Source organism: Crocodylus porosus, unplaced genomic scaffold (assembly GCF_001723895.1).
Source record: "Crocodylus porosus isolate Cpor-Errol unplaced genomic scaffold, CroPor_comp1, whole genome shotgun sequence".
NCBI lineage: Eukaryota > Metazoa > Chordata > Crocodylia > Crocodylidae > Crocodylus > Crocodylus porosus.
In genome coordinates, this window is record NW_017728909.1 from 53,296,905 (window position 1) to 53,321,853 (window position 24,949).

The 24,949-nt window shown below is 38.7% G+C and overlaps 1 protein-coding gene across 1 annotated transcript in view; it reads right to left on the reverse strand.

Annotated features, from left to right (window-relative positions):
- The window catches only part of SSBP2 (single stranded DNA binding protein 2), a 222,395-nt gene extending 198,825 nt beyond the window's left edge, over window positions 1–23,570 (reverse strand). Inside the window, exons 1-4 of the mRNA XM_019531710.1 lie at window positions 23,532–23,570; window positions 23,277–23,432; window positions 18,024–18,085; window positions 14,589–14,673 (exon numbers count right to left, since the gene is read on the reverse strand). Coding sequence (XP_019387255.1) covers window positions 14,589–14,673; window positions 18,024–18,085; window positions 23,277–23,432; window positions 23,532–23,570 — 342 coding nt within the window. The remainder of the gene's footprint in view (window positions 1–14,588; window positions 14,674–18,023; window positions 18,086–23,276; window positions 23,433–23,531) is intronic.
- Window positions 23,571–24,949: the final 1,379 nt, after the last annotated feature.

Here is a 24,949-nt window from a genome sequence, read left to right on the forward strand (position 1 = left end):
TGTCCAGATGTTGCTGGAACATCTCCTTCTAACCTATACAGCTTGTCCAGATGTTGCTGGAACATCTCCTTCTAACCTATACAGATGCTGCTGCTTACTTCTCTCCAAATGAAGCGCTCTGCATTTATCCTTATTGAACTGCATCTGGTTGCACTCTGCCCACATCTCCAGCTTGTCCAGGACCGTTTGGATCCACATCCTCTCCCTTAGCATGACTGCTTTTCCTCACAACTTAGTATCATCCACAATAGCGTATCATGACTTCTGAATTTACAATCTGAACATCCGTATAGCATTTTTGTATGTAGTTTTTATGGAAGTTCCTGGTAAAAATTAATTAATTAGGTCTGCATTCTAAAACAGACTTCAAATATGGCACAAAAGCCTGGCCTTCCCTTTAAAAAGGTGATAAATTAGTTTGAAATTTCACATACGGTCAGTTTTTATGTTTTTTGAAATGTCTATATACTTTTTTTTTAAATCCATGAAAAGAAACTAAGCAGAAATTCTTAATTTGGGCCATAGATGAGCAGTTCTTTCCTTATTTTACCATTACACCTCCAAAAATATTATCTGTCCACACAAAACTGATACAAAGGATGAATACTGAGCATATTTGGCATATGTACTTTAAAAAAACCTGGGTTTATGCACCATCTTAATTCCTATGCCCCTTAAAACTGAAACTTTATGAGCTGCATATACACAAAGCAGCCAGCTACATACCAACCTGGTCAGTTGACAAGTAAGGATGCATTGCTATGGCTAGGGGCTTAGTAAATATAAAACCTCTATTGCGACTTATGCTGTTATACAGATTATCTCTACAACAGAGAAATGTTCATGCTTAACTGCTCAGACAAGGACTCAAGAACATCTGCAAATGTAAAATGCTGAGTCATCAGCTGCCTTTCCATCACCCACATTTTCTACCGCATTCGGCCCCAACCTTAAGTAATGATTAAGAATTAAAAAGCGCACAAAATTTTTTTTGTGAAGCAATAAATATTGCCACACATATAACTGAAACAATTTCACCTTTAAGAAAGGAAATGAAAGTTAAGCTAAGAATACATATTTTACTTTACCTCAAATAAAAACCTTATTATTATTAAAATTACCATACATTATATGCACAGTGTTTTATTTTTTCCTCCTACTAATGCCAAAACCAACTATTACACGAGATATCCACAGTCAGTAGTGCTAGATTAAAAAAAACCCTGGTGAAGTGGTATATGTAAAATGGGTGCAGAGTTCAGTTTATAAGGAACTGTCTATACTCTACAGGAATTTTGGATACAATGGAAGTATATATTGGAGAAAGAGGTAGATGGTATAGGGTATACAGAGTAGAGGGTAAAAATCTGGTGATTTACTTTTCTAATTCTTTGCCTCTGTCAGTTTGTATCAAGCAACTTATATTTTCAGATTATATCTAGGTAAAACATTTTGGGTAACCTGTTTATATAGTTTTTTCTGGCTGACATTATAAAATGACTGTATTATTGGATATCTCACTGTGTGAGAAAAGATAGCCATCCAGGCTACTTCATGCATCTCCCAGATCTGGGACAACGGCAGGTCACTTAGAGGGAGCTTGTTAGAACAATGGGAAGTCAGAAGACTGGGGAAACAGTCTATCAGGAGAGCCAGAATTTAGAGCATTACCTCCTGAACCAGACCAAGGAGATCAAGTGCTAATTCTACATCTCAGAAATCAGTCTGAGAGCTCTGGGAAGGGATCTAGAGGCACGGGAACCTTGGACAGGGAAGTGAAACAGACAAGCATGCTTCAAAGTAGAAAGATCCAAGTTTAACTGTGGGACATGTGGAGAAAGAAACTGAGTGCTTGGAAGAGAATCTGTGATTTGGAGGAGAAACTATGTGTAAAACAGGGTGGGTCCTGAACTCCTTGGAGTCTGATCTAAGTTCAAAAGACTGCTCAAGAACAGTGAAAAACCTAAAAGCAAGGAAATGCATGTAGGTATTTATTATTTTCCTTCTATCTGCATATTTCTTGTTCTGACTAAAGGAAAAGGCATTTATTTTCTGTGGAAGAAATTTCTTCCACAGGAGGTGGACTGTATAGGTGCTTCTCTAGCCCCACAGAACTGGAGAACTTCACAGACAAGCTCTCCAGCCAGGGGCACTAGAGAGCTGCTGCCTGGGTTAACCCAGCCCTTAGGGGAGCCCATTAATTGCCCTCTTCTCTGCTTGGGAAAGAGGTAGGCTGTTAAGTGGCAGCTGGCAACTGCTGAATAGCAGAAGTTGCCACAGACAGCCCTAGGAGGGTTACCCTCTGCCCTTCTCCCCCCACTGATGCTCCTCCATCCCAGCTGACTGGCAGGAAGGGGTACTCTCCTGTGTAGCCCCACTCCATTCACTCCTCTGGGCTGACCTGAAGGAATGCAGGGAGGGGGAAGCACTCAGTCACTGCAGCAAAGCTCCTAAGCCTTGTCACCATGGCACAGCAGTGTGCCTTACCCTGGACTGGTTCAGGTCAACAGGGCAGCACAGAGGGGCCAGAAGTTGGGAGCCAGGCCGGGGAAAGCTTCTGCATGCTTGGCTCCCAACCCCTCAAGCTTCCTCTTGCCCCTGCCCCTGCCCCCACCATTCAGCCGAATCAGTGAAAGCCAGGTTGGGGAGAATTTCCCAGAGTATCATTACCAATTTCCCAACAGCTCATCTATTATGTCAGAAAACCTTTTGTTTGAAAAAGATAGAAAAAGGCTCTCCAAATCTTTCTCCTTATAAACATACATTTCTTAGTACAGAAATCCAAGACTAAAATCTGCTTGAACAAACTCAACAAATATTTCAAAAAGTTTTAAAATCTGTTTGAACAAACAAAAACAAACTCAAACATTTCAAAAGGTGAAGGACATTATTTTCTAGTGAGCACTCGAGACACTCCTCTGACTTCACTGGAGCTACTAAATGCTCAGTGCTTCTGAAAATCAAGACACTTTCTTTGGGTACCAAACGTGGGACTTAGAAACCTAACTTCAGGCACCCATATTTGGATCTTAATGCTAAGGTCAACAGGGCTCAAGGACCTACGCTTTACAATCTCCAGTTATCAGTAATTCTGCACACCTTACATATTTAAACAAATTAAAAAGACCTTTGCTATAAAAAACAAAGGTTGCAGTAGTCTTTTAAATATAGTTCTAATATTATCTTAGCATCCGGCTGGACCACGATACTGACATCACTTTGCTCCTATTGCCAACCCTGTTCTGTGAATCAGCAGGAATTGAGTTGCACAAGAATCATACTCTCCAAGAACTGGAAAACAGGAATCTTGTTAATATTATTTCCCTGCTGGTTCACCCAGAACAGAATGGCTGGGATAGTTATAAGATGTTGCACTGCCACTCAGCTAAAGACTGGTTTATTCTGTATTTTGAAAAATGGACAAGTTAAAAAAAAACAGCACAATAAGCCTACTAAGAAGATGCCTTTAAAAGGTGCATTTATGGAGGAGGAGGAAAAGTTATGCCTGTCACTCCTAACAATACTAACAGCATTCACTTAACCTACAGAACATGGACTATACCCAGCTACTGCTGGAAAGACTCCTGCAGTGAAAAGACTCCTGTAGATTGGAAGCTGAAGTTTTCCTGTATTAGCAACCAAAAAAAAAAGACTTAGATATTTAGGTATTTAAATACAAAATTATGATCCTGAAAGCCCTGGCTCATACTACCTAATACTGCAGGCCTAAACTTCAGAGCTGCTTTACTTTATTACCTTCTGATTCCCCATGCTCCCAACATTCTGTTTCTGCATAGAAGCACCATAGTTTTTGTAAAGTCAAGCAATAAGCATCTAGTTCATACCTAAGTACACTTGATATTTTAAAATTAAACAATTTTCCCAAACTCCTCTAAGGAGCTCCATCATGCTTACTTTCAGAGCTGGCCTAAGAAACACACATAGGATTGGGATCTTCACAAAATGCAGTGATATTCATTGACTTCTATTAAAACAGTGGTAATAGTAAAAGCACCTCCACTTTTTACAATAAGACTAATGCTTAGAGCTCTTACTTGGATATGGAAGACTCAGGTACAAATCTCTCCTAAGCCTGAGAGGATTCAAACCCACCTCCCAGGAGAGTGCCCTAACCACTAGGCTATGAAATTCCCTGAAAGCAAAAATTCTGGATTTCTCCTGATAAAGTTTTGCCATGATGCAGAAAGGAATGCAAGATTCATTGGGTCAGAAGAACAAGAGAATGCATGATCAGGTCACAAAGTTCTTGGATGTGGGCACATCACACAAAAAAAGAAATCATACTAAGGTCTGTCACACTTCCCGGATGAGTCCACTAGCCATCTGACTATTGTATAAAAAGATGGACAAGATTCCAGGTTGTGGATCCAAAATAGGGTGGGAGGGAAGGAGTGTCTCCCTGAAGCCTTGGTAAGAAGTTGGATTTAAAATCCTGCTTTTTGGTTTGCTTTGTACACTATCCCTTTCCAAAGGGTTTCATTGCTTTATGCAAAATATACACAATGTTAATTAATTGCATTATTTATAATTATAAAAAGGATATTGATCAAAATAGAAAAAATATGGAAAATACATCTGAGGAGTCTCATGTGAGATTTGAAATTTATTAACATAAAGTAACTGCGTATGCCATGGTGCAGCTATCACCAATCTAGTACCAGTATAACCCTTTCCCAATTCCATGCCCAGAGCAAGCCATTCTGGGATATATTCAATATTGTTCAACCCAAACATTAAAAATTATCCCCCCATAACAAAATGTTAAAAATCTTAAATATTATAAATTCTTAAAAATAATACACATTAGATTCTTCTTACGTCTGCTATTTTTTTAAGCTAGCATGCATTTGGATCATGTTTGGAAGCCTTTTTCTGCAACGAAGAGGGCTAGAAACTTTTTTTTTTAAGATGAAAGGTGATGTTCTCCCCTAGTTACATGATTCAAGGAACTCTGGTTTCAAGAAACACACCAACTATCAGGAGATTTACAATAAAAAAGCATGATAGTTTGCAATACTGATTTTTTTTCAGACAGACCTTGAGAATCATAGGCTTGCCAGCAATGAATGCTGGAAAAGAAGTCAGGGGCATAAAAGAACTCAGCTCTCTTTTCCCTAGGAAAGGAGAGATCAGGGAAGAGACAGAACCTGTAAAAAAAGACATGTATGAATCCAAAGAACAGAAAGCTAAGAAACTTTTGGAAGCAAAAAGTTTTATAAACTTTTGTTTCAATGTGCCAGGTCCATATTGCTGGGGGTACAGAGAACTAATAATGAATGATTCTGAAGAATTCAAGAATGAATAGTGTTAAGCAAAGAACAAAAAATAGCTCAGTCGCAGGAGAGAAGTGATCAATAGAGTGTAGAAAGAGGGCATGGCCGACAGGAGTACAGAGGTCCTGGGGTACGAATTGATTAGTACCTTCCTGTTTTGAGGCTCAGATAAGCTGCATCTTACTCCAGCATGAAGGAAGGGAGAAGATTCCTCAGATCTTCAAGGGAAGGGTGTGTGTCATCCAGTAAGGGCAAAAAATACTTGGTTGGAAACACTGTTTATTTTGAATGATGTTTACTCTGAAAGGGAGGAGGGCAGTTACTGGATTTGCTAAATTAAGCTATCCAGCTAGCAATAAGTAAACTATCCTAAAGGAGAGGAAGCCAAGACCGGCAGCTGCATCTGATCTACGAAAGGCAAGGGTAATCCTCTGGTGATTCATCATTCCCCACATCTACCAAAAAATCCTTCATAGCAACGAAGGGAGAAGAAAACCATGAAACAAAGAAATATTTAAATAGCTGATAATGGTTCAGAAAATGGTGAATTGATGCATATGTAATAAAATTTGGTAGAACTGTAAAAGTACAGTAAAAACATACAAAACACAACAAACTGTTGGGACACAAAGGAAAGGTTATAGTGGGCAATCATAGGGATCACTCCTGATCATAATTCTACTTCTTTTTCAAAAACAGAAATTTCTGCATATTTTTTTTTGTGAAATGTCATTTACCAAATAGTAAAGACAATCAGAAAAGATCCATTTGAAAAGGAATGTTCAGAAAAGTTATAGAACAAAACTCAAGCATGAAAACTGGTTTCTAGTTTAAGAAAAAAATTAAAAGAGGTTTTTTTTACAACTTTTTTAGAACAAACAAGGACATTTTGTCATTTTTGACAAGAACCAAGGACAGATAAATATTAATCTTCTAAATGTCTTAGGGGCCTTGCAGGCTGGATAGAATGGCTGTATTTTGCCCACCTCAATTTAAGTAAATTAAGTAATAAATTCTGCATTGCCTGGTATAATATCAGTGTAGGAACTATTGACTTTAGGACTCAATTCTTAAGAGTAGATTTGATATAGAAACACAAACATTAACAAAGTAAAACAAGATTCTGCATATTAGAGCAATTATTTACTGTATTAAATAATAATTTTTGTTCAAATTAAACAGATTTTTCCCTTCCTTCTAACTTGTATTGTAGAATGCATTTTTCATATTTAATTAAATGTTTAAATGTGATAGTTTTATTTAACCACCGATATGCATGTTTCCTCAGGAGCCATGCTTGGTTTTCCTCCTCATTTTTCACCACCTCTCATAAAGTATTTGTTGTTTAGCCATTCTTATTGTTACATGTCTTGCCCAGTTTGAGATCATCAAGATTCATCTTTCATTGAACTAGATAGCAGATGGATGTTATAGGTCTTTCGTTTTTCTGGGCACACTTTAAACAAGACTAAAATGAGTCACTTGAAAGTATTAACCAGATAGCAGAGTTTATTACAAGATCTGTGCTTGGCAGATCTATGTAGTAATAAGGTTCTTACTTTCAATTTTACTTTTTATAAAGCTAAAAACAAGTATGTTAAACAGGGAGCCTAAAAGGAACACAGATGGGATTACTGGAATACCATCGTTTAACATATTCTTTAAATCACTGTAGTACTGACTTGCATATTATTGTCAGAGAAGCATCTTCTGAATAGGGTGGTATGCTGTTTAGCGACAGAAAGGAAAATCAAAAAACATCTTTGGTTCAAGTAAGACGGAACTTGAATTTAGTTTTATGGGTGAAACAAAGATTCAAACAGAAAAAATGGTTGGTGTTGTCAGCCCCACATTTCCCCAGTAACTCTGGGGCTAGAACTCAGGGTTAATTCCTGCTTGAGCATCAGGGGAATTGAACCTACATTTCACACCCAACGGGGAAGTGCCCAAACCATGCCAGGCAGAAGGCTTTTCTATAAGCCTAGACTTTGTATAAATAATTAAATATTAATTGTAGTGGGGACAGAAATTTATGCATCTAATCATCTACATCAGGGGTTGTCAACAAGGGGTATGCATACCCCCAGGGATACTTGAAAAGGCCTTAGGGGGCACGTGCACGCAGGTGGGGATGAAGTGCCACCATGCACCATCCTGCATTGCCGCATAGGTGCCACCCAGCTGGCCAGATGTCGGGGGCAGGTGAAGTTTGCAAGCTACAGCTGCTGCTGCCGTGTTCAGCTGCGTACCACCCTCCTCTCCCCTCCCCTCCTCGCCCACTCTGTGTCCAGCTGCCAGGTGTACACTGATCCAAAAAGGTTGAAACCCCTGTTCTACATGGATGTCCTAAACACAAAGCTAGAGAGCCAGGCTCTTTCACCTGTTCAGTGACAGTTGCAGTATTCTATATAGACAAACAGCTCCTAGATGAAGGATGAAGGGAGACTGATGTCAGATTCTCCTGCAACATAGTCATTTGGTTACCCACTAGGAGCCTCGGTTCATATCCCTGCCCTGAATCAGGCAGAGTAGATTTGTTATTTTAAAGAATGAAAGATTCTGTATGATTGTCTATCCTGGCCTCCTACCTCCTATGCAAGTGTACTAAACATGAAGTGATTCTCTCTCTCTGGCACAGGACTTTATGCGAAGTGAAAAAGTGTCAAGAAGAGATGCATACACTTCACGATACATTGTATCACCTTTCTAACAAAAATATACCAGCTATATATACCAGTAATATTCAAATAAAAATATTCATTAAAAAATCAGAATTTCTCTTAATTACTAGTATAATGAGAAGAGAAAATGTTCACATGGAAATGATTAAGTTAGGGTACTCAGGGAAAAAGTGGGGTAGTGTAAGAGTTTAGTTTAATATTTGTTCAGTACTGATCAATGGATTTGTACAGTACTTTAATGATGTCAAGCACTGTACACACTGGGTGCATCTAACATGTGTGCTTTACTGCAGAGTTGACTAATTAGCTCCACAGTAAAGTATCATCATTTACACATGCAGTGCTATTAGGCTGCAGTAAACTAATAAATTCCACCATAGGATAATGCTTGTAAATACAAGTACTAGCTTACTCCAGAGACTTTTACTGCACAGCAACATACATATAGACACTGATGAAACTGGCTAGGGCATGAGGGTGCTTCAGGGTAGGGGCTGCCTGTTGGCTAGCCCCATACTGTAGCACCCTTATGCCATAGACAGCCTCTCTGCAGCATACTGAACCAGGTGGAGCAGCTCCAGCTGGCAGGCTGATTCCTTGGGCCTCCTGACAGCTGGGGCTGTGTTGCCCCAGCTCACTGTGCTGTGGTACCAGGTGCACATATAAATGCTGCGCCAGGGCAATACACTCTGGTGCAAACTGTGCTGGAGTTTATTCGGGCATACCAATTTCACATATAGAGGTGCCCAGTAAGTGCTAAGTATTAACACCAGGAGATCTTTGACTATAAAATTCAGCATATTTGTTAGCTAATTTAACAGTCCTGATGTTTTTAAGCCATTACTTAACCTCCTCTTTTGTTCAAGAAACAACCTTCTACAAAGCTATGAATGCACAGTATTTACAACATATACTATGAATTAAACAGAATGGATCAATCTGCCTTTCTTGTATTTTCCTTTACAATAGCCACGTTATTTATTTCAGAATGTCTCCATGTATATATTGGTCTATGCCTTATATAGGAATAGTATCTAACATACATACTATCTAATTTATCTATATCCATATTTCTCTAAATCCTTATGAAACATGAGTACTATTGTCATCTCATTTGATTTTAAAACACAAAATCAAGCAATATTTCTACAATTACTGAACTTTATTAAAAAATACCAGTTTAATTAATATCTTTTTATTAATTCCTAACCTCCACATTCTCCTAAGTCCCCCAACTCTGTGTTAAGTCTCCTGCCTTCCAAAAACAAAGATCAAAACCCAAAACAGGCAAAAAGGAAGACCCAGGGAACTACAGACCCATCTTAATACCTGCAAAGTTACTGGAGCATATCCTAAGGAACTCCATTTGAAAGCATCTGAAGAAGGAAAGGCTGATCACAAGCAGCCAGCATAGATTTACTAAAGCTTCTGGGCTTTGCTGGTTGCCGTATGGGGTTGGGAGGAGATTCCTCCCTACCCTGCTGCTACATGCATCAAGGATTTTCTGGGGCTGAGGGTCTTGCCCCTCTGCTCAAAGTTTGACTTGTCACCATATTTGGCTCAGGAAGGAATTTTACCCTGTGGTATGGACTGCAGGGGTTTCTGCCTTCCTCTGTAACAGGAAGTGTGACCCTCTTCCTGGGATCTCTTGAGCATCTCTTGAGGTTATTGGTTGTCATGCCACTGCTATCTGATTCATAGTTAGAATTCTTGGTATTATTTCCAAGCTTTTCCCATATTTTGTTAAACAGTTTACTACCTTGAGGATATAGGCTTGGTCTCTTAAACAAAACATTAATCTATACATTCTATCAGGCATTGATATTAACATTTCTTAACCTTTAACCTATTACCTTGAATGTTTAGTTACTTTTGTAAACAATCCTAAGGCACATCAATTGGTAACAAAGTTAATTTAAAGAAGGGAATACTATATCAAAGAAGAATTTCTTAACTGTTAATGCTATTTGTCTAATATACAAGGACAGTCTTTAACTACATGGGTTTTCATGTATATCATATGTGAGTAGGAATTGGTTCCCCATAAATCTAAATTATTTCATAGCAAAACCTAGGTTTCTTTAACATCCTTTTAGCTTCTCAATCCAAGAATATCCCCCAACTTACCTTAAAGCATACTTAAAGCTGGGACATCTACTTAGAGTGCAATTGATCCAGGAAAAAGGAGTCTTACTCGAATTTAAACTGAACAACTTTTATACATAAAGTTCAGTGTTTTAATAGTGACTGTATGAAAAGAGATGCATGTCAACAAAAGGGCAACAGTAGTAGTACTGATTATGCAAATTACTGATTATGATGGTTATTATTTAATCTTGAACTGTTCTGCAATGGGACAGTGTCAGTCTGTGCAGCATTCTTTCCTTCCAATATCCTGGAAGTACTTTTCAAAAAGAATTCTGTCAAAAGCTGAGTCTACAGAAATACTGGTGTCCTTGTATTCAAAGGATCCCATGTCACTCTTGCAGATCTCTTCTAAGGAAGCATTACTTCTGAGAATAGAAGGAAGTATCACTCTTGGTAGAGATTACTTATACCATTATTAGACAAAGCCTTGTGCAGGATAAGCAGATACCTGATTATATTCCATGGCCACAGAAGCCACACCTAGATGCAGAATTACACTTCAGAATCTCAAATTTCAATAAAAGAATGAGAGCTGTTGGTTGTAGCCATCTTGGTCTAAGAACATAGGCAGACAAGGTTCTTTGTACCAATGTGATATCTTTTATTAGACCAACTAAATAGTTGGAAAAATAGTTCCTTGAAAGCTTTCAGATATAAAAAAAGCCCTTCTTCAGGCACAGGGAGAGTCTGTTGGTGTTTTGTGTACTCTCCTGGGTGGAATAGAAACCAAAATGCAAAGTGCAGGTCTGTGAAAATGCAAATGCATGGCAGTGAGGATCAGAGGGAATGGGAAACAATAGGTGTTAGACAGGTGGGGGGGATGGCACAGGAGGGGGAATGTTGAACTGGGGATAGAACATAGCTGGTAAAATGCAGACAGGTTACCTGGGGTTATCAGATGTTAGGCAGTTTATAATGTGCCATAAATCCAATGTTTATATTTAGTCCATGATTTTTTGTATCCAGTAGATTTATGAAGTGAAGTTCGTAGGCTCATCCAGAAAAGGTGTTTTGTACATTCCCTTTGAGGATTAGAACTGAGAGACTGGAGAGAGAGTGGTTGTCCTGTGAGAAGTGTGCACCCACAGGTAATTGGGTATTTTTCTCTTTGATATATTTATGCTGTGCATTCATTCTGGTATGCAGTTGTTGTTTGGTTTCCCCTACATATTTTCCATCAAGGCATTTAGTGCACTGGACGAGATATATTTCACTTCTGGAGATGCAGGTCTAAGATCCAGGAACAGTGATGGTTTTGTTGTGGTGTGTGGTTATTGTGAGAGTGTTGGAGATGTGTTGGCAGGTTTTACATTTCTTGTCCTGGCATGGTCTGAGGCGGAAGCGGGGCAGGCATCTTAGACCAGTTTTCACCATTTTAAAACCAGTCTCTGTATGCTGAACTTCTGTTCTGTTGTGGGTATAGACTGGTTTCCAATCACTTATACTGGTAAAAGTGTAACACCTGTACCTGGCCATGTTATTAATGATGGATTTTCTGAGAAAAGGGTATTCTTACCTTAAATGGAAATGATTTTCTTTAACTAAGAAGGCACAGACTAAATAAAAACTGCCTTTACTACATGTGAACTAACAGATTAGACTTCTGTGGATTTTTTTGTCTGTGATAGTTAAAGGTTTTTGATATTACCACATAAAATAGTTATGTTGCATAACTGAACGCCTATTGTGAAACCAGATATGGGGTTTGATGTTATCCAAGCCTCTAAATTCAACCACAGACTAGAATTCTAATATTTATGGTAAAATCCTAGACCCACTGAAGTCAAGGACAAAATTCTCAGTAGTGAGGATTTCAGAGAGCCTTAAAAACATTTGTATTTGACTTCTGTAGTATTATATTAGACTGAATTTTACCACCATACCATTTCCATATGCTTCAATATGAATGTAAAATGCATTTGAGAGAACTTAGATCCTAAAAGTAGACGTTATATTTCAAAAACAGGTTTACCATAGTCTAGTTGATTACATTAGGTAAAAATACAGATGAAACAAAAGGATGGTATTAATACTGCGAGAGGTCATATTCATGTCTACTGACAATCCATTTTGATTTTCGCAAAAAATAAATGGAATAGCATATTCACATACTATCACATTAAAAACGACACACATCCCAGTGATAGCAAGTTAGAAAAACGTTTAAAAACAATTACCCCATTACACATCATGAGATAGAGAAGTTAATAGCAGGTAACAGCAAATCAAGTCAAGTCAAACAACTAATTGGGCTAATGTTTAATGCACACCAGTCTCTGTAGTCAACGGCTAGCATCATGTCTCTGAAGCCTCTGCCTCCTCAGTCTGAATGGCCAGTACCTATTTACTACTATATTGGGGGAAGCCATTTGCACAAATCCAGGGCAGGGTGTAAATTAACCCCATGAGTGCCATAACAAGATGCTTCAATCACTGCCACTGCACCCCAAAGCAAATAGTAGCAGTAAAACATAAATGCATTTATAAACTAGCACCATTCAACAGTTTACCTCCAATTATTTTATCTTGCCAATTCAAATGTAATTACCAGAAAACAGTGTTTTTTAAATGTAGTAAAACTTTAAAAAGTAATACTACCATCCCTCAATTTTTTAAAAAATTGCTTTAAACCTGGTTGATATGGAAGATCACATGATTGTCCTGCCTTTTACAGGATAATGAAAACACAGGAGCATACCATGTACACCACTTCTCCATTTTTCATCTTACTTTAGACCAGTCTATTCACAGTAATTTAGGGAGTCCAGGCAAGTACATATTTGCTTCATACAAAAACTTAATTTGATTGTATCTTTTTTTAATGAAGACACAATGAACAACAGACAAAAGGAAATGAACTATAAAACTAAGTAACAAACCCAGTATAATATATTGTATAACAATCTAAAGGTAATGCTAAAATTAAAAACAATTCTTAGATGTTATTGTGATTCATCCACTGAAATCCTCCATAAATTATTTCACAACTTAGACTAAACAGTCAACTTATGATTCCATTTTCAAGTATCATATTTATTGACAGTATTTCTAACAACAAACTTCATTTAAAAATTATTTCAAAACAATTTTTAGAGTTTCTAAATTTCATTTTGGCACATTATGTAATTACTGTCTAATATCTTGCTATGATCAGACCGTGACTGTGGGGGACTCTTATCTCCCCACATTTATTTAATTTCACTGTCCTTTCTTCCCTGCACTCATAATCACCAGAAATGCAATCTTTCCTACAGATGGATTAAATATTTCTCAACTAAGATGTGTTAAATGAAACCACAAATTTATCAAAAATTTGTACTGTTAAATAATCATGTGCTAAAAACTAAAAAAGAAGCTAAGTTATAGAAATGTGATCTACTTTCAGTAGCTTTAAAAAAAGTCTCTCAGAAGGAAAAGTCAGTTGAAACAACCTCACCTAGGTGGTATTTATTCAAGTTTTATATTTTGTTTAATTGCTCACAGAAGTGTAGGACTGGTAGCCTCGAAGAAAGATTAACACATAACAATTCCTCCGCACAACAAATAGCCAATGCACAAAATGTATGGTACTCAGCCAATTAGCCCTAGTCCTAACCAGAAGGATGTTTTAAAGAGTTGATGCAATGTTCCTGGTCTTTTTTTGCAGGGGATAACAGTTAGCACTAACTGTGGTGCAGATGGTTTTGTGGTACATTTTCCTGTTAACAAGGAATGGAATCAGGATCACCACTAATTACATACTCTTAAGACACCAAGTCACTTGTTGATGACAGTTTGGGTCAACATGTAGGATTCTTCAGACAATATAGAGACTAAAGGCTCAATACTTCGCAATTGCTCTGCTGATTCATTTAACTTGCTAAACTAATGCAAATTAAACTACCTGTAAATCAGTCTACTTCATATTTATTGCAGAAGATGTTGTTCCATACAAAAGTTAATTGAAATCAGCAAACAAACTGAAGAAACTCAACCTTAAAACAAACACCAGAGACCAGATTTTTGGTCCTGCTACAGCCCTCCTGGGACATCTTACTATATTCTGGCTATTCCAAGTCACTGGAACAGCTTTCTCAGGCCACTGAGAAGTAAAGTAATTTCAATCATCCCTGAGACCACTTTAAGTTGTGTCAAACTAAATCAAAGAACTAGGAAATTGGCCTAAGCCCTCTTTTTCCCCTTTTTCCTCCCATGGGCCTGATAATTTGGTCTTTTTTGTTTAACTCACTTCTTAATGCCCATTATTGTGACAGGAGAAAGGACATTATGAGGATTTTACCTTCTTTAGGGATGCAAATTCCCAAAAACAATCTAATTCTAAAGCATCAATGGAAAACAAATCAGAGTATTTGAATGAAGCAGGGAATATAAACAGGCATACACTTCTTTGATTTACAACCCACCCAGACATAAATCATTCATTAAAATAACCATATATAAAATAAACAAAATTCAGTAAACTTACATAATCATGAAAGGCTTTAGCTTCACTTGAATGTTCACATGTCTCTCGTCTTTCTGGAGCTGCACAGTATAGATCCCAAAATACGCTACAAGTTGAAAATAATAAGTTATGGAACCAGAAAGAAAATTATTATGTTTTATATTTCTCTCTTTATACACACACACAATAAATATATATAAAGATCACTTTATATCTTCTATCCAAAAATCTCAGACTTCTACACTTATCAATGAATTGATCCTCATAACACCCCTGTATAGTAAGAAAGTATCCTCTGACAATACTTTCCCAAAGCTTCTGACACTTTGTCCCTTTAATACCACTATGCTGTAATCTACGCACACCAGAACTGCTGGAATTTAGAATACAGAAAACCATATATTTTAGCTGTTTTACAACTGGAGGGAGAGCTTCTCAAAAGTGTGCAACAACTGTTACAAGTTAATTTGTTGCCTTTGCATAATCCTGTAAAATAGAGATGTCAAACTCATCCAGCCCTGAGATAAGCGGCATGAGACTAGTCTGCAAGTCGCAGTCCAGACTGGGCCCACAGACTGGGCCCCACGGACTTTTGACCTTTTAGTGTTGTTAGCCAGCATTAACTGAAAAATGAACAATATTCAGAAATAGTATTGAGCATTTTATCATGGCAGGAAAACTGAAACTCTTAGACTCAAGGCTCTGGAAATCAGCTTGTCTACTGTACAGGAACACTTTTGGAAGAATAAATTAAAACAGAGGTTTATTTGTGTCCTTATGGAACTACACTGAAATTCCTTAGATTTATCTTTTGCTCATCTGCATAGCACAATACTTCATAGGTTAGGAAAATTTTACTCAGCCCAGTGAAACTCTGTTACAGGCAATCAAAATTAAAGCTGAATGCACAGGTCATGAGGCATAAGGAACAGCATTTCTTTATAGAATTTCAGAAATAAAGCTCTAAAAAGTTTGGTAGAGACTGTGCCACTTGGCATAAGTACGCAATTTCCATTCTTTCTTATATTCATGTGGAACTACTATCTCACCTCTACCTTTATCCTTTGGGCACTTGTACACCTGACACCACTAACATGTACCCGTGATGAAAATGTCACTTTGTCTGGCTTACTGGCATCACAATGTACACGTGCAAGACTTTTGGGGGTTTTAAATGACCTTTCATTGTTGCAAACTATATCCAGATGTAGTTTAGTTTGCAACTTTGCAAACTGCAATGATGCAGCTGTCAGCTTGCTCCCTGGCCACAGGAGAGGCGGGCAAGTTGTGCTGAAAAAAGGATCAGGCCCCTTGCTGTTTCTGCCTTCAGCAATGAGGGGCCTGATCCTTTTTTTCTTTAATTGAGGAAAAACCTGTCCATCTCTCCTGCGGCAGGGGGGCGAGCTGCCGGTGTGGGCTGAGCAGCCCTTAAGCTGTGGGGGGCCCCAGTCCTTCCTTCTGAGGTGGCAGCACCTCCCAGGGCCACCCGGGCAGGCTGCTAGTGGCTGGGTGTTGCCCCAGCTCAGAGACAGTACCTGGCCAGATCCAACTGTTACCCGAGCTTGCTGGGGTTCCAACACCCTGTGCACGGTCCCCACCCCCTTCCTGCCACCTGGGACCACCCAGAAATGGGCTGGCTTCCCCTGGGGCAGCACAGGGAGGCAGCAGGAGGGCAGCCTGGTGTGCTGGCAGCTGGAGAAGGCGACAAGGATGGTGCACGGGGCACTGGAAGCCAAGGCAGACTCAGGGAAGCTTGAACTCGGTGAGCTTCCAGTGCCCCATGCACCATCCCTACCACCAGCACACACCAGCGCCGCCCAGGGGCAAGCCACCCCAGTCCCAGTGGCGGGAGGGCAGCAAGGACAGTGCATGGGGCACTGGAAGCCCTGGCAGGGCTGGGAAAGTGTTGGATTCAGCTGGGTGCTGCCTCCAAGCTAGGGCAGCATCCAGCCCACTAGCAGCCTACTTAGGCAACCCTCAGGGACACTGCTACTCTGGAGGGAAGGACCGGGGACCCCCACAGTTCAGGGGCTGCTTGGCCTACCATCAACTCACCCCACAGCCGTGAGTAGGCACCAGCTCCAAAAAAAAAAAAAAAAAAAGGATCAAGCCCCTCACCAAATAATGACAGAAAAATTTAAATGGATTAGACCTCGGGGTTTTATTCTATGCCCCAACAGCACAGAATAAAACCTCCCATCATGTGTACAAAGCTTCATTTGTTGCCAGTATTCGCCATGATTATCCATTCATAAAATATGTATACATGTTAAAAGTGTGTGGAATCTTCAGATGGTTACAGTATATCATAGCTGAACAGCAACAGTTATGAATTATGTTTTCTTCCATTATCTGAATCTGCTGCTTTGTGACATTATACACACATATATGTAAGAAAGTGGGATTCTATGTGAAAAAGTATAAAGCACTTTGGTGTCATCTTTTTGTTAGAGGTAATGGATAATTTTATGAAGAAATATAATTTGTAGACTTTTGCATGATTCCAATTTAAGACATTTCTATGGCTTAGTTTGCTGCGCTTGGCAAAACACCTGAAGTTTTTACCCTCAGTTTAAGTCCATCTCAATTACCAATGTATTTAAACACATGCTTAAGTTGTATTTCAACTTCAACAGGCTTAAACATATTCTTAAGCTTAAGTAAACATTTATTTGCTAAAGTGAACTAGAGTCAAAGGCAGTAATTTCATGTCATGTTTCTATGACAGAGTAAAGAAAGTGTCACCTCCTCCTGTATCTTTTTAAACCTCATTATTTACAATATGAAAATTATAGTTTAAATACATGCTACTGAAAGACTCAATGTAAAGAAAGTAATTTGTCCATCTTGATGTAAAATATAATGTGCTAACACTGTCTTTTTAGTAATTATCTTTGTCCCAGCGAAATTAAAAAAAAAAAAAAATACTGAAAGCCAACTAAAGCAATACTTAACCATCTTTTTGTGGCCATAGGCCAGAACATGTCAACTCAGGTGTGAGGAAACCCAGCACTAGGACCCAGCCACTGCTGCATCTGCTTCTCCCTGCTGCCAGGCAATAGCAGGGGGGAAGTTCCTCACAACTGGGCCACAGCACAGCATGGTGCAAGTGAGGCCCCCCACTGAAAAAGCCCCCTGGGTCTGTAAGCAGATCCAGCCCACAGACCAAAGGTTCCTAACCCCTGAAATAGAGTGAAGGAGACTACAGGCAAAAGACTTCATTATGAAACTGAAAAATTAACTCTAAAGTAACATGGCTATACTTCATGTATATGTTTTATGGGAATCAATTGTTATTGTTGGCTTCTATCATTTATTTTCCCACAAATTACTCTTGAAGATGTACAACAGCTTTGTATAAAATTTCCTTTAATTCCTTTTTTCCTAGTTTTAAGGCCAGTAAATACAATATACTCTTAGTCACTTTAATTGGAAAGAAAGAAAATTAGCACTTACCACCACCAAGAGTGCAAGAACCCAGGGGGTTCCCCCAATGTGATGTTTTTTTCCCATCGTATCTTAAAAAAAACACAAAAAAAGAAGCCCAATAAAAAATAAATTCTGCATGTTATATTATGTATCTCTCCATTGCTAAGGAGAGATTTCAAGTGTTACTTTAAGCCTACATGTGCAAGGCTGAGAGAGAGAGAGAGAGAGAGAGGGTAAGATTAAAAAAACTTCAAAAATATATATAAAATTCATCTGAATCAGACTTCTAAGGAAAACCAAGGAATGCTGCAGGAATAATGTGAGCAATTCAGCAGGTGGCAGTCTTTCCTCCACATCCAAATTGAACAAGTGTTTCAGCACATAAGAGCACTGAGCTTTGAACTAAGATTCAACAGTAGTTTGCCCAAAGTGAATGAGATGGCCAAACATAGGAATTTAGCTAGGACTGTTTCTATATCATATATGCCTTCTCTGCTTACATTTGGAGTATTGTTTACTTCCTGTTCTAAACTGTGGTGAAGTATTATTATCTGAACATATCCAGCATTCTGCTCCACATGGGGAAGTGCCAGCATGTCAGGAGTGGATGAAATATGTCCATCTGTTGTGAACTCTTTGGATCATTTGGTATGAAAAGTGTTGATGTGTATAAATAATATCCTTAAGAAAACTGAGAGTGGCTAATCATATGATTTGCGAAGAAAATAAAAGGTTTTGGTACCCAGCTTCCAGTGAATTCCAAGGTCCAGTTATCCATGATTTTCAAGAAGCGATTATTTGATACAGACAAGTATTTAATGATTTGCAAGAGAAGGAGGATATATACTAGCAGTTAGGTCGCCCCTTACAACTGCAAACAGAATGTTTCTAATGCAAGTATGATGTACTGTGTAAATGCCATTTTCTGATAGCGAAACTTATTATCTTTTCCCTTATTGGGTCTATTTCCGTTTGCTGCTACAGTCAGTCCTAGAAACCAATTAAAGAGCACTCAGAATGAAAAATAATTAATAAATAAAAACAGTTAAAAAGAGCAGTGGAAGAAAACAGTTCAAAATGTGGAAATGCCACCTATATTACATCAGGCAAAATCCAAGTTAAAATAAAAATCAAATCAACAATATAAGTAAAAGACTACTCGTATCCATTGCAAATAACTTGAAGAACTCAAGTTAAATACTTAGAATAGATGGTATTCTTCAGAAGTGTGGAAAGTAAAGTGCTCAAGTAACACTTGTTCCTGAACACTACGAAGTCATTCATAAAGCTCAAAAATAATGTCTAAGTAAAGGACTTTCACAAGGGCTGTGTGCATTATGTAAATCCTTCAAAACAGGGCTTAAGGAGGGCTTAATTGGTGCCTAGGGCTTCTGCTGGCTCTTTTCACTGGGAAGCATTTTGTCCTAGTCAAGGCATTCAAACAGGAAGTCTAACAAGAATGAGGAATATATATATATATATATATTATGCTTGATCGTAAGTCTGTCTGACAACACAGATTTAAGTACAAAAGGGCTTTTATGAAGAATTATTAAAAAACAAAACAATGCCAGAGAGAAGACCTCTTCAGGGACAATATCAAGGGTCCTTAAGTGAAGTATAGGTAGATTGTTAATTAGGAGCTGCCTGCCTACCTACCTGAATTCAGGTAAGTAAACACGTTTATTTTTCTAATATCTAGGGACACTAAACCATTTAAAAAACCTTGCCTAGGTATAATAGGGTGGGCAACCATTCCTCTAGGAAAATAATGTGAGGTTGACAAGAGCAGAAGAGCAGGTACTGCCTCTCCAGTCAGAAGCTAGGCTACATGGTTTAAGTGGCATATACCAAAACTTCCACACACAAAATAAGTAAAACCCATGACCATAGATCTTTTGCTGTTTCAGTCACTATTCTTTATTTTTTATATGCCTTTGGGTTAAAAAAAATTTTTAAAAAACCTCTTGCAAAGTCACTTTAATTAGCTGCTAGTCACATCTCCTACAAGGAAATTTCTTTCAGGAACCAACTAACTTTCAAACTAGGTAAAGGAGATACAACAGGTCAACAAAGCAGTTAACCCACAGCCTCACTATCAGAGTGGTTGAACCAGAGGGTGCTATCTTATAAAGAGAAAAAAGCAAAACATCTCAGGAAGGCTGAACTCCAGGGGTAAGGACAGAAGTTACACATATACTGGTTTAAGTCATCAGAAACAACAGAAAACATGTTATCAGTGCACATAAAACAGTTTCAAAATGGCTGGAACTGGTTTAAGACAAGACTTAACTGATTTGGGTCAAACTGGATTATGAAACTTCTGTCCCAGACCCCTTCCTGGTTCAAGTAAAATCAGTTCCCTGGCATGCTGGCATGCTTTCCAGCCCTGGGCTGTGCTGTGCTATGCTGTCTGTTCCAGCAGACAAGAGTTGAGGTGGGGAGGCAGAGACTGCCCCTCCCATGCAAACTCTGGCTGGGGGCTGGGGGCTGGGGCCAGGGAGTGGGGTTAAACACCCCTCCCCCCACTCAAACTTACTGCTGGCTACGACTGTGGACTACAAATCTCAGAGGCACCTGGAAGCAGCCTGTGCCTGGAAGCAGGAAGAAGTGATGATCAACCCTGCAGTCTTGCTGCTGTGATTCTGGACAAATCCCAGAGACCTGAGGGGCAGTAGGAAGAGAAGCGAACACACAGTCCATGCTGGCTACATGCCAAAGAGCCATGCTCTAGTGCCCCCTGGCTTCTGGCCTGAGCCACTACAGGCACGCAGCTACATTTTCTGACTCAAAAAAGTAAATGTATCCAGTTGTTTCTTAGTTTATACTCTGCAGTTTAGACTAAGGTGCAAAGACTGAATTGATTCAGCCTTGAATGGTTTGACCATCTGCACTTAGACCAGGGGTCTACAGACCACCTCGTGTTATAACTATGAAAAACTCCAAGAGGATTTTGAACTTACTTGTTGGTGAATCTTTGTTCTAGGAAAGTTCAGTTAAGAATTCAGTATCATAACATTTAGTGAAAGTTAAACAGCCAGTTAGCTTAGGACAATATTTTTACATTCTACATGTCAGTTTAGGAAACATTTAATTTTGCCCCATTATTTTGTTATATTTTCTTCTGCCTTAAATAGTATTTCTGTATCTTGTCACTTACACTCTTCTAATTTTTTGTATTCTCCTACACATAGCTTATCTAAGTTACACATGTAATGTTGTAAGGTTGGATTCTCAGTCCCACAGTTGATCTAAGTTATTAGTTTTCAGCAGCCACTGGGCATTTATACACACACCTTTTTGTCCAGCGACACACCAGAGATCTGGTGGGTTGGAACAGACTCAACTTTTTGTGTGTGGAAGTTTTAGTATATGCCATTTAAACCATGTAACCCAGATTCTGTAGGGAGAGGGAGTAGCTGCTCTTCTGCTATGTCAACCTTACATTCTTTTCCTACAGGAATGGTTGCTCATTTGGTAACCCCGTTGATTAATTGAGTCTGCTCCGCACAGGACCTGACACGCACTGACTGCTTAGCATGCAGTCATATAACTGGCGAAATGTGCGTCAATGTGCAGAAAATGTCAGTGGTGCGCTTTTGAACCAAAACACCTCCAACATGTTTTAGTTCAAAAGTGCACCACCATTTTTTTGGTGCTGACATGCATTTCACCCCTTATATAGCTGCATGCACCGCAGCACTGTGGCACAAGCATGTGTACAAATGCTCAAAGGGACTGTTCTAGCAGCTAGAAATGCTAGAACACAGGGAACCTCAAGTCACACTCCTTTCTATATATTGTGTATATTGGATTATTTTCCTCTTGGAAGTGCGTTCTCATTATGTCACTGCTCCAGTGATATTAGCAACTTTGCCCAATATAGTTTCTTCTACAAATGCATTCAACATACTGCTTGCTTTCTCTGCACCATTAATGAAGTAGTTAAATAAGCCCAAAGATCCTTGTATTATTTAATAGATAACACACACCACTCATTATGTTACTGTTTATCACTGCTTCTTTCTCACTATCCTTCAGAGAGTATTAGTCTATATTTAACTTTTTCAAGATATTCAAATTTGAATTAATTTTGAGAGCAAGTTTTTCAGCAATGCCACAGAATGCTTTTTTAAAATCAAATGTCATCTATTACATTCCCCTTCATCCACTATTTTTGTAAACCTATCAAAAAAGTAAAATAAGCAATGGTCTTCTTGCAAAATTTATTCTTCATAAATGAATTCTTTTTACTGAAGCGTAAATTATCCTTTTGTATTTTTCTCTTAATTTTTTTCCATTACTCTACAGAGAAATTAGATATACCAAACAGTAACTGCCAGAAACACTTTTCTGTGAACAAAAGAATTGGTAGTACCACAAATCTGCTTTTTTCATGACTTCTGGTACAATGCCAGTGGTCGATGATTTGTTCAAAAAGAATTGTCAACAGCACAATAATTTCGTTAACTTTTGGGGAAGCTGCCAATCAGCTTTTAGGACAGCTGATTTATAGATCTCCAAATTTTTCCAAGTATTACTTTGCATGCTCCTTATTTAATGGGGTTTTCCTAAGTTTTTCCTCATTTCCTAGTTGTCAACGTGCTTACTTAAATATTTTCATTCATTTAAATAGGAGTTGATTGTCTAGCACTCAGTTTATTTTTCTGAGAAGAGAGATAAACTGATGAGGAAACATATTCTACCTGGATTTTCAAAAGATTTACAAAGCCCTTTAAGACATATTATAAAGAAAAAAATAATAAATAGAAGGTAAAAGAAAAAGTCCCATCAAGAATTAAAAAGATTAAGGAATAAGATACAAATAGGTATAATAAATATATAGTTATTTCTCCAAATGAAAAGAAAAGGTTAAATGCATGCACCAAGACCATCGTTGGTCAATATTACATATAGCGTTTACGGAGAATACCAAATGAACCTCAGAATACAAGATGTAGCATAATTGTTATGAGTTTGGAATAAGTGCATTATCGACATATGATGTAAACAGGAGCAAGTCATGCAGGTCATTCCAAAGAGTACTAACAAATTGATGCAGTCTTTATATGCTACACCTGTTCCAGAAAACAAAAGGGACATTTATTTTGTGTGGTAATGGACAAGGACCCAGGTATGCCAAAAAAAGGTATAGAAAACCTGATCAGCAAAAACTGAAACTCAAAAGAGCTAGTGTGTGTTTTTGCCTTTTTTAAAACGTGCATTTATTTTATTTCCATATGCTATCAAAACTGAGAAAAAGATGGGAAACATACATACCTCTGATAAAAACGTCTGGGCGGATTTCTGTGCTCCTACATGGAGCAGATATTCATATACGTACAGCGCTAACCTGAAATGAAAACAAAAGGCATTCAATATAGAAAATGTGTTTGCTGATTTTTCTAAAATGTTCTCAGCAATTAACAGATTGAACTATGTAGTACTTGAATACAAAAAAAAAAAAAGTGTTCTAAAAGTGTCAGCTCTACTATTACCTAAAGCAGGGGTCAGCAACTTTTTTGGGCAGAGTACCAAAAACACCTGCGACCTTGACTTGCAAGTTCTGGGCATGCCAGGAGACGGATGGCAAGGGAGCCGTGAGGGGCCCAACCCTTGTTGTGGAAGCACAACTCTGGCCCCTTCCCCACCATCCACCCCAAGGCAAGCATGCCAAGTAAAATGCCTTTGCATGCCACTCTCTGGCACCTGTGTCAGGGGCTGCCTACCCCTGAACTAAAGTCTGAACTTCTAAACAAGAATGTGTAGGTCAATTTCAGAGTGGTTGAAACTGTAGTTAACACAGTGTTATTAAAACTCAAAATTACTTTATGTAATTATTTTTAATTATATTTTAACACATGCTCAGTAAGAACACAATATTTCAGTTAATTCTACTGTATATTTATCCAAACCAAACCAAATAATACATCATATGAATAAATTACAGCAATGCTGTGGGTTTTTTACAAAGCAAACTGCTTACTTTTGGAAGGTGCTGAAATCTTTACATCATTGTCTCCCAAACTTTGGTACCTTAGGGCATGCTTTTTTCTGGATTAAAAATTGGCTGCACACAACACTTTTACACCCAAAAGGGTTGTGAGGGAGAGAAGGGGGGAGGAGTGTGTGCATGTGTGTGCATACATGTGCATATTCATACACGCACACTTTTAAAAAACATAATGTATTCTACTCTCATGCCAGAGGAAACCATGCCAGTGCTGAGATGCAGTTACAAAAATTGCTCCAGAATTTTTCTGAAGTTTGCAGCTGAAAATCACTGAACCAGATCTAAATTCAGAAAAGACCTGGAGGGGGGCCTTAAGGCTAAAAAAGTTGAATATCATTCATGCATCCTCTCCTGCCAGCCCCAAGAGCAAATGAGGAGTAGAGGTGATGAGCCAGATTGCAAAGCACGACATTTCCCCACCCACCTGTTCACAACAAAGCATGCTGCTGGGAGCGGGGGAAGGATGGCACAGGGGCTGCCTGTGGCAGGGAAGGGCAGGGGAGAGGCAACAGCAATGGTGGTAGTTCCCAGAGGAGTAGCACCAGTTCCCACTGGGGTAGCTGTGGTAGGCACAGCGTGCTGGACAGAGGAGGAGGGCATTCACCTCCTCACACAGGAGGATCTCACAGCATATTTCTAATGCTGTTGCAGCATACTACTGCACCATGGCACACTGTTTGGGAATCACTAGTTTGCACCTTTGACCAATAGCTTAAGTTTACTCACAGAGCATGTAAACCTCAGTCAAGCACTGAACTCAATCCTGCATCAACTTCTGTTGTGGTTGCATCACCATTAGGTAAAAATATGAATAACTCTTAAAGCCCACTTAGTCCCTTGTCTCCTTCTCAGAGTGGCAATAAGGTGAGACCAAATTGAACTCCATAGTGAAAGTCACACAGCAGCCATACACATCCTAGATTACATCAGTGGGGCTTTA